The following is an 11,570-nucleotide window of genomic DNA, read 5'->3' on the forward strand; positions in this document are numbered from 1 at the left end:
ACATTTCACTGATACAAACGCCCATAAAACTCGTATAAGCATAGGTCAAAGAGAAGTTTGTAAATCATGCTAACTTTTAAATGGAACAATCATTGTGAAATCGAGAGAATACTATTGTAAACATATATCCCAGCCAACAAGTGACCATGTTCTTCCTTAAATTAAAAGTTGACTTTATGAAATGATAGGATTATTAATTCATGGTTTGGGTTTAATAGTCCAGGCCTTACTCGAGTAACATATGCGCAAATGGAGCTCGTGCACCACGAGGTTACATATCTATCGTTCTGTCCATTTTCTTTATACGACAACATTATATGAAGTATATTAGTATTAAGATTAGAACAAAATATCTTTGGCATATCATATTACGTTATACAAATATACAAAAAAGATAATGAGACAACATGTGGAACCGTGGAAGATTCAGAGAAAGGTCTGAAGAATCTAAAGAAAAATAATCAAATTTAATGCTCCTATTTGTTATTTTAATGTTTTATAGCTTTCCAATCATGTTTCTTGGCTGAGTTTTGTAAACAATTAGAGATTTTGCAAGAGATTATTGGTGATGCACCATAATTTTCCGTTATGACACAAAATTTTCGATTTAATAATCATACCGAGTACTTTATAAGTAAGAAAAATATGATAAATAACTAAATAATTTAAATATTTTTATACTTTTTTGGTGTTTAGAGAGCCATAAGGACGGGGATGAGAAATGATCCCAGAATCTCCTGCAATCAGAAGGGAAGTTTTAACCACTTGAGTTCTTCCTCACTCTCAATATTTTCATACTTTAATTGTTTTAACACACTCATTAGATGCGCCAGTTATATTAAAACTTTCATTTTCGCTTTAAGGGGAATGATAATCTCATATTCATCAAATCTTAAAAATTGCCTCCACGTACTAATGCTCAATAAAAAACATAAAAGACCAAAATGGTGTAATTGTATTTTTTTTATTTTTTTGGGAAATAAATGGTGTTTTTCTCCAAAATTGGTTATGATTTATTTAGGCTGCTAATTGAAAAAAAATACTTCGTACTTCATAGTATGAATGGTCAACAAATAATTGTGATATCAAGCAAGATTGCAAAATGCCAAAATGGCTTGGTCAAACCCACAAGATTGTGGGATCAAAGTCCACCAGATGATTTTAGAGGTTTTTTTTTTTTATTTTTTTTTTTATACTTCCTCCGTTTTCTTTTACTTGCAACACTTCCCTAAAAAGGAAATGTCACAATACTTGCAACACACTATAAAAGGAAAGTTACTTTAGGGAAAAACTATACTATTTTCCTTATTTAAAGCACATGGCCCACTAAATTACACTCCTAACAACCACTCATCCCATTTTAAAGTGTATTATATCATGTGAACCTCACATTTCTTAAATACCGTGAAAAAGTGTGTGTTGTATCTAAAAGACAACGGAGGAAGTATATATATATGGAGTACACAAAGTGCGTAGATTACTAGTTTAATTTGATTATATTACTCTGTATAATCAAATAATGCATAGTTTTAAGACTTATAATTTGAGCTCGCAAATGAGAAATCAATCAAGTAGTAGAATATACGCAATCTTCATTCATCTTCAAAGCTACAATCTTGAAAACATTTTCGCTATCAAAATAGTTCAACAATAAATTACATAAATTATTGATTTTTAAACAATATGTTATCACCTACCTAAGTACCTAACCTACATAATTTATTTATACAAATTTACTGGATTTATATGAACCTAGTGTAAGTTTGTAACTGTGATTCAATTTGTGTAACTCTAGCTTATTGTCAGTTATTTAACCTTTTTTTTTTTTTTTAACAAAGAGCACTACAAAAGCAACACAAACAAACAAACAAGGAATCAAAACGAAAACTAACTAAAAAGACCAACAAAGACAATCACGCTTCCGAGCCCGAATTGCAAGCCAATGCGCAGGTGTGACCCAACCACGCGGAACCTTACACAGACGGCAAGCCAAAAAACTGTGGAGCATTTCTTGAATCTCTGTAAATAGATATAAACAAGATATATCAATAGTCCCAGGATGGCGGAAAGCCGAAACTAAATCTGCGCAGTCCGTGTAGATAAGGAGACTACGATACCCCAGATGATTGGCATTACGAAGAGCACTTAAACAAGCCTGCAACTTTGCCTGAAACGCGGAAGTGGCATGTGCAGCCTTCGCACCTCCGCCGAGAACCAATGCAGATGATATCTCTCGGAAAATCCACCCAACACCAGCGCTGTTATCATGAGACAGCCAAACGCCATAAAAAATAAGACAGTGATCCAGGCAGGCTGCACCATCACCCCGAAGAACAACCTGCGTACAATCAAGCTTAGGCAAATATGAACGGCTCGAAGCTGAAACCAGAGACTGCGGATAAGCATGAGCTTGAGAGGCACGAGTCGTCCATTCCTGAGCAAGATGGTGAATCAAAGCAGGAGACCACACCGCTTGCCGAAAAACACAACTGTTTTGAACCATCCAGATTGCCCAAAGGAACGAGACAAACGAAACAAGACCCACCAAATCCTTGGAATGCCTGTAATAGGAAACCACATTTATCATCCAGTCCTTGCAAGGAATGTGGCCTCCTTGAGCCCCAGTCAGAGATAACAAGTGAGGAGGCCAGATAGACTCAATGACCTGACAATCACGAAAAAGATGAGAGGTTGTCTCGGCCGACCGACGACAGAAAATACATGTTGGATCCACTGGAATGCCGCGGGAATTCAAGTGATCCTTAAGCGGCAGAGCATCATGAAGCAACTTCCGTAGAAACAGTTTGAAACGTGGAAGAAGGGAGAGACCCCATAATTTCTTCCACCACTACTCCGTATCTGGTGTACCAGCAATCGAGATGACTGACTGCTAGACCAACAAGGAATACGCGGACTTTGTTGAAAACCGGCCATCTCGCGAAAACTTCCAGTAAACAAAGTCATCCATAGGTCTGTGCGGCCTTTCCAACGCAAGAATACGCTGAGCCGAAACACTATCAAAGAGCCTATGAATCTTGGAAGTGTCCCACACGCCTGAGCGCGGAATAATAATAGAAGAAACTTGAGTCGGAACTTCCGACTCAGAAATCGAAGACTTAAACCGAACTCCCCCAAGAACCCAATCATCCTCCAGGATACGGATCCGGGAACTCGAGCCAACCTTCCAAACCAAACCCTTCTTCAAAACATCCCTCCCTTCCAATAAACTCCTACAACCCCAGGACATCCGAGAAGAACGAACTGTAGCAGAACCCAAGAAAGGGTACTTGGCATTAAGAACCCTCGAAAGAAGGAGTTGAGGGTGATGAATAGTTCTCCAACTTTGCTTTGCCAGAAGAGCCGTATTCACATGAGAAAAGCTACGAAGGCCAAGACCCCCCAGACCTTTCGGAAGATGCAACAGAGTTGCAGACCGAAACGCCATGCCCTTAACCGAGGAGGAAGAGCGCCACCAGAAGCTGGCAAGTAACCTGTCAATGCGGCTGCAGATAGAAGACGGGACCTTAAAAACCGACAGAACATGGTTGAAAGAAGCCACCAACACTGAATTAATAAGGACCAACTTAGTGGCGGCTGAAAGGCCCAGAGAAGCAAACTGGGAAAGACGGGCCGAAACCTTGTCGAGCAAAAAACCAAACTCCAACACCTTACTACGACCCAAGTCCACTGGAAGACCCAAATAGGTACCAAGGGTCGAGTGAGGCTGCAGACGCATACTATGGGCCAAGAAATCCTTATAATCCGGAGGAGTACTGGGACTAAAGTTAATAAAAGATTTCTGGAGATTAATCATCTGACCTGACACCGAACAGAACTGATGCACAACCTGTCGTAGATTATCACAAGCTGTCGGAGACACCTAGAAGAATAATAAAGAGTCATCCGCAAAAAACAAATGAGAAATGGAGGGGTCACCTCTTGAGATTTGGATACCCCGGAACAAATCCAAGTTCTCACCCTGCCGTAACATAGCCGAGAAAATTTCCATACAAAGGACAAATAGATACGACGACAAAGGATCCCCTTGGCTCAAACCACACTGAGGATGAAAAGTCGGGGATGGACTGCCATTCACCAAAACTTGAAACGAAACAGTGGAGATGCACTGATGAATTATATGAACCCAGTATGCAGGAAACCCGAAAGCCTGGAGAGCGCGTAACAAGAAAGACCAGTTTACTCTGTCATAGGCCTTATTCATGTCCAGCTTAAGAGCAGCAAAGCAGCGTTTCTTAGCCTTTGAAGCATTCATGTAAGAAAGAACCTCGTGGGCTAGAAAACCGTTATCTGTAATCAATCTACCTGGAGCAAAGGCATTCTGATAATCTGAGACCAAACAGGGCAAAATCTGACGAAGGCGTCCTGTAAGACATTTGGCTATACACTTATAAATAACATTGCACAAGACAATATATAGGACGGAATTGAGAGACTAACTCCGAACTATCCACCTTAGAAAGAAGAACTAGAAATGTGCGGTTCCAGTCCTTCAACATGTAGCCATGAGCAAAGAAATACTGGACTGCCTGGATCACAAATGGCCCAACCACTGGCCAATGCAATTTAAAGAAAGCAGAATAAAAACCGCCAGGACCTGGAGTTTTATTATCAGCGATCGAAAACATGGCAACCCGTATTTCTTCTGCTGAAAAAGGAACCAAAAGAAACTGCCGCTGAGAAACCGACAGAGAAGGGAGATTAAGTCGATCCCACCAAGAATCATCAGGCAAATCAACCGAAAGATTAGTGTAGGGAATAGTTTCAAGCCTTTAAAATCCCACTAGCTTGAACCCCACTGTGATCATACACTAAAGTACGGTGGCGTCCAAAAGGGAAGAAGATAGAGCAAAAGAGTCGCCAACAAGTTTTTTGAGGAACTTGTAAACCATCACGAGGTGAAGGTTACACCCCTTAACGATCCAAGAGATCGTCAACTCCATAAGGTCATGAACCAAATAAGGGTCCGGGGATGATGGTACAAATCCAACCTAAAAGAGATTGAACCTGCCCTAATAATAGGCCTCTACTTTATTCTGCTCGTATTCATGTGCGCTTTTTAATTAACATACAATCAATAGATTAACCCTAAACCTGTTTAATCTATGTTGGTTGAATTTAATGCACAAACAAATCTATTATTGGCGATCACTTGAATTATAATCACATTAACCCTAACAAGATTATTAATTATCTTATTAAGCGTGATTGCAGATACCAATTCCCTTTTAACATGCAATAAAAGGTGATCAAGCAATAAATATAAATAATATGCATATCAAGCAACATAATAAATAATCAATAATAATCATCATAAATAATAATCATAACAATATTCATGACCATGTTAAAGCATAATAAAAATAGCAAGATCCTAGGCATGATACTAACAAGATTAATAACAAACCCTAGCATGTCACTAAGAAATAAAAATCAAATCTTTAACCCTAACATGATACTAACATGAATTAACATTAGAAAGAATATAGGAAGCATCATAACAATCATATTCAATATTAAAAATACCCTAGACATGATACTAGGAATCATAATAACAATATAAACATGATGTCTACATCATAAAATCAATAAATCAATTAAAGTACTTACTTGGATGCCTCGTACCTCTTTCTAATAACAAAATACACACGTTAGTAACTTCAAGGAAAATAATAATCAAAGCAATTAAATTAAATAATTGAAATAGAGGTTTGGGACCAAACCCTCAGAAATTAAAACCTTTCACGTCTAGGGCGAAGGCAACTTCGAATATGGCTAGGTGTTTCTAGATCTTGCGAATGCGGAATTTTGTATGTGAAGCAAAGTTTAGAAAAGAGTTGAATAAATAATCAAGAAAATCTTGAAGAGAGTTGGTGATCGATGATGCTTGTTGATGAATGATGAAGATAGCTGGTGATTCTTGGTCCATGAAAACGGAGTTTTAGATACGATATTTATAGAGAAAATCATCCAAAAAAGATAATTTAACAAAACAGAGTCTGGAGATCGCAAAAACACTTTGGCGCCAGCCCTGGCTAGTTGGCGCCAGGACCAATGGCTAGCGCCAGGCGCCAATGGCTAGCGCCTGGCGCCAATCTTGGTTCCAGGCGCCAAGGCCTGGGGTTGGACGCCAAACTGATTTTCCACGCGTTTTCGAAAATCTGATAAATTTCCTGTACTGGAAGATAAAATAATATAATTCCAAACGAAAATGCTATTTGATCTTGATTAAAACTCTGAAGAGTCCTAATTGAATTAGGAATGAAAAGAACCTTCTAGAATTTTCTAGAAGACTAAAACCATTCCTAATTACATTAGGAATGATAAATTATATTAGGCCCTCCCCTAGATCATTGGGCCGTACTTAAAGCTCAAACCAGGCCCAGTTTAGTAAATTGGCCATAACTTCCTCAATATTCATCGGAATTGGGCTTATAATATATCGTTGGAAAGGTCTTTGAAAGTCCTATCCAACTACACCACTATTGGACCCATATCATGGACCAACCAAACTGGATTGACTGTTTTCTTAAAATAAAGTTTTCAAAAACAGGGAGAAGAGAAAAGAAATAAAACTTTCCGCAACACTAGACCTTTCCACACTTTCGTTTCATTCGATTATGATTCGACGTGAAAGGCACTCATCACCGGGTTTGGTTTTGGGGAGACACAAATGGGTGTCTACAGAAGCCCCCACTTTGACTGAGTTTGGAGAAACGCAAGTTTCGAAAAAACGAAAGCCAAAGTATCGATAGGGACGGAGAATGATTTAGGGCGTTCTGCGATCCTAAATCAATCTTGTAACGCCGATACCTGCAAACCAATGTTAGTTGAACAGATAAGAGAGTTAAGAAACGCGTATCTTGCACCGTCGAGCACACGTCTCTGAAAGTAACCGATTGTTGCTGCTTTTTGTTTTGATGACCTCCTGCAAGCTAGAGAATGCCATCCCGCTTGAAAACCGCTACGCCTGTAACTGCTTCCAAATATAGAAGATTGCTTCTCCTGAAACTATACTCCCCGCTATGATAACATTCCACGTCCAAGGGAATACCTTCGAAGATTGCTTCTCTTGAAACAATCTCCATCCGCATTGATAATATTCCGCGTCCAAGGGAATACTTTCGAAGATTGCTTCTCTTGAAACAATCCTCAGCTGTTTGTGACAACTCTCCATAATCCAGGGAACGCCACCTTGCTGTTTCGATGTTCACTCGTCTCTGAACAAAGAGCTTCTTTGAGATATGATCTTCTGAATGATGTGTCCACGCGTCTCTGAACGAAGAGCTTGATAATAGGATGCCCACGCGTCTCTGAGCAAAAGAGCTTGAAAATAGGAAATGTCCACGCGTCTCTGAACAAAAGAGCTTGAAAAGGAAATGTCCACGCGTCTCTGAACAAAAGAGCTTGAATGAAATGTCCACGCGTCTCTGAACGAAGAGCTTGAAAATAGGAAATGTCCACGCGTCTCTGAACAATAGAGCTTCAGTACTTGAACGTTTGTTGCGATAACGTCTTGAAGAAAAAATTTCCGAAGGCCAACGTTTGTCGATCTCTAAAGCTCGCCTGAACTTTATTCCGCTAAAACCAGTATGTCGGTGTTTCCGTAATGAACCATATCTTAGGCGCTTTAAGCTAAGCGAGACGATCTTTCATCAGGTCGATCACTTATTGCAATTGTAATCAAACTGACTACTTAATCATGTCAAATTGCTTATAGGGGCTAACTGGCGTACCAAGGAACCCAAAATTGCTGTATGAAGTCGAAATCACCTTTCTGAGAGGCTTCGAGCTCTGTCGTTGCTGAAATATCTCTGGCGCAAAGAATTGATTCTGTCGCCGAACGCTGTGATAGGGTCTTCCCTGTTCTGCTGCACCTGTATTTATTTTGATTATAAAACTTTGCCAATCTCTTTAATTATCTTAGGGTTGACCTAAGGCTTAATTATCTTAGGGTTGACCTAAGGTTTAATGTTGCTTGACTCAATAACTTAACACGACTCAAGGTATAAACTTGACTCGATGTGATTGACTCGAGGTTGACTCGACTCGAAGTGAAATGACACGTGTGACTCATGACTCGTGTGTGCATTGTAATGTGATCGTGCGACTCGAAAATGCAGAAAAGCAAAAATTTTCCGTCATTTTTGTGGAGGGTACCGACTTTCTCCCGAAAAAGAATCGAAGTTATGAAGATGCAAGTTTTGAAGATATTATGGAAAAACCGCAAACCGCACCGCACCAAACCGTATTTTGTGGTGCGGTTTGGTGCGGTTTGTATAGAATTGCGGTTTGGTGCGGTTTGAAAAAATCACAAACCGTAATTTTGCGGTTTGGTGCGGTTTGAGATCGAAACCGCACCGCGCACAACCCTAATTGAAACGCTATCTGAGCCGCTGCAAGCTTCTCATTTTTAGTTGAAATAAAGAGACAACGATCTAGCCTACTATCTAGACTAAAAGTCTCCTGATTAACCTCCATGACCAAGGACTTCCAATTAATTCCCCAGAGTTTCTTATTAGTAGTACACCAGACTAACAAACGATCCCTAAGCCAAAGAAGCTTTTTGGACAACGAAAACAAAGGTGAGCCCGCAAAGAACAACGAGAAGGCTGAGAAAACCAGAGAAGAGACTTCTGGTGCTGTCAAACACCAGTTTTCAACTCGATACGGTCGCTTAGACTTCTTCTTGAAATGTGTGTCTGATAGAATGATTGCTGCATGATCTGAAAATAAAATGGGCTGGTGGAAAACAGTTGCTTGAGGATGTATGTCATACCAAGAGGACGTGGCATAGGCCTTATCCAATCTTTCAAGAATTGGATCGGACTCAGATATATTATTTGTCCAAGTAAACCTAGGTCCAGAAAAGGGAACATCTATCAAACCTACGTCCATTTTCCATTGTAAAAAATCCCATCTCCCCGGAATATCCAAACTTCCTCCGATCTTATCCGACAGATATTCAACTTGATTAAAGTCACCAACTAAACTGCGGTTGGATAATCAGTTAACAAATTCGAAATTAACATCCAAACCTCTAATCTATCAGCAATGTGAGGTGCACCATACACAAATATATAATATTTTATTGCATCACCTACTACGTTTTTACAAAGTATGACACTGGAGGAAATGTACACAGGAACCAACGCCATCGGAGCAAACCAAAAAACAAACAGACTACCACTTGAACCTACTGCATATATACCAACACTACCCAAAAATGATAAAGATGCTAACTTCCTAGCTACAATATCTACAGGAAGTAAAGTTTCCATAAGAAAAACAACATCCAAGCCGAAAGAGCGGACTAGTGACAAAATGTAAGGAATTTTAGGGGTGTCCGCCTGTCCTAATCCCCTACAATTCCAAGCACCAACTCTCATCCCGAACCTGGTGGCTTATCACGGGCAGCCACCGAACCCTCAGTCGAAGAAGAAACCGAATCCATGCTAGAAGACCTGCGCCTGTTCTTATATGAAAGCAAACATGATAGGCACCCTATATCACTAGAAGAAGCAATGTGTAAAGGTGGAAGAGGTGGAGCAGACGGTTCCAAAGCCCCTGAAGAACGCTTTCCAGGGCACGAATTCTTGATCCATTGACATACTTTGTTCTTACCTTTGCCTATCAAACCCTGGGAACAGCCAGAATCCTTTTTCTGAAAATCCAAATCACTTCTAGTTCGATCAGAAGAATCTGAATGATTGACTAAGATGTCCAAAGTCGGCGGAGAATAAGGCGGCAAACAATCCATGGGAACAACCTCCATCGAATCCGCACCATCTGTCATTTCCTGAACACCCGAATTCTGCTGCTCAGCTGTCACTACCACCTCCAGCGAGTGAAAAGAGAAAGCCTCTAAAGAAGAGTCGGCTACACAGCCCGATTCTTCAGACTGATCTACCGGGAAAGATTCCGACAGAAACTGAATCGGAGAGGGAGAATTAACCGCCGACGAACCCCAGTTGCTCGGTCCGGCACCAAAAGGGTCTGCAAATATTGGTCCCTGAGGCCCGAGCGGAGGTGGAGAGAAGAATGGCATCGACGACGGAATAGCTGGCACCCTCTGTTCTGAAGTATTCGAAATATTCAAATCAAACAAGTAAGGCTGAACTTGAGGAACATTGGGTTGGCCCAGTCCAGAAATATATGCCGACCCATATTCATTGATATGTGGGAAGGAGGCGGAGTTAAGATCCTCAGAAACAATTCTAGAACTTAAGGCCCAAGTTTCAGAATTTCGGCCCACTTGACTCTGATCCACCGAGTCTCTGGATAATTGCTAGAAAACTCGATAAGGATCACCTTCCCTAAAAGCATTACCTGCCAAATACGACCGCTAACCCGGCTTATGATAGTCACGTGGAGCATTAATAGCATTTGACGAATTAACATTCCATCCCCCCATAAATTGCCAGGGGGGTTCGGTGTCACTTGCATGTGTGACACGTGGCATAGTTCTTTTTTGTTGAGAAGGAACCTCTAATTGCTCCCTAATTGCACGATTAATTCCTAAATCTCGGCGTAAAACCTCATTAGCCGTACTCCAGTACGCCGCAGGAGATGATGGAGGAAACAACCCAGGAATTGCTATAGGAGGATCATGACCACTGTAGCCCGAGGAACCAGAACGCACATCCGAGATCGAGGCAAACCCATGCCATCACTGTCATAGTCAGACGGGTGGGAGTCTGCCGAGTACTCCGAAGGATTATCCTCGTCATGATACCCAAACCACAATTCTAAATTCCAATTTGTAGGATATGGTCGTATGCCACGAATAGCATTAGAATATAAATTGGTATCGGTAGGGCCATATAACACACGTAAACCTCGATCATGAAAACGTCGGAAACGATTCTCCAAATGATAATTAACAAATTTTTGAGAATGAGTACACGTTTCCCGACCAAGTCCGACAAAACCACACTTTTTACAAAATCTAAATATACCCTCGTATTTAAAACGAACCCACGTGACTTGATTTTCCCTCGTGGGGAAATAACAACCAGGAATTAAAGGTAACGACAAATCAACCAAAATTTTAACACGAGGGTAAGGAACATGAAACTGACCATTCGTATCTTCTTCCATGATTATTTCACCGACATGTGAGAGAACTCCGGCTGTAGTACGAGATGTGGAAGCTCTTATTGGGAGGCCTTCCACCTACACCCATAATTCTGCTAGGTGCAAATTCATATTCAGGGGAACCGAGTGAGGAAGTAGGCGTTGAAGTACCACCAAACTGCCTTTAAAGTGAACCCAGGCGCGAGCCGCTAACTCCTCCGCATCCTCAAGAGTTCCACAGCAAAACACTATCTCTTGCTGACCATATGGGAAAACGAAAACCGGAGCTCGTAAGTACCAAAACCTGGAAACTAGCCTCTGAACCAAAGTAACAGAAAATACTCGTTCATCCCAAAAGCGACCTATGACACAACAATCCCAATTGATAAACGAGTCGTCTCGTAAAGGAGGAGGGGACTCAACTTCTGCCCCTATATAGTGCGGATAAACGAAGGTGACTGAATTAATGAACTGAG

General features: G+C 40.7%; 1 protein-coding gene across 1 annotated transcript; it reads right to left on the reverse strand.

Moving 5' to 3' along the window:
• Positions 1-1,891: 1,891 nt before the first annotated feature.
• Positions 1,892-8,916, reverse strand: LOC145624739 (uncharacterized). Its single transcript, XM_081677832.1, has 5 exons — positions 8,562-8,916; positions 4,466-4,570; positions 4,097-4,383; positions 2,910-3,880; positions 1,892-2,561 (listed from the first exon to the last, which is right to left on the reverse strand). Exons 1-5 carry the CDS (start codon positions 8,914-8,916, stop codon positions 1,892-1,894), a joined length of 2,388 nt encoding a protein of 795 aa, XP_081533958.1.
• Positions 8,917-11,570: the final 2,654 nt, after the last annotated feature.

Source organism: Chenopodium album, chromosome 3 (assembly GCF_948465745.1).
Source record: "Chenopodium album chromosome 3, dcCheAlbu1.1, whole genome shotgun sequence".
Classification (NCBI taxonomy): Eukaryota; Viridiplantae; Streptophyta; class Magnoliopsida; order Caryophyllales; family Amaranthaceae; genus Chenopodium; species Chenopodium album.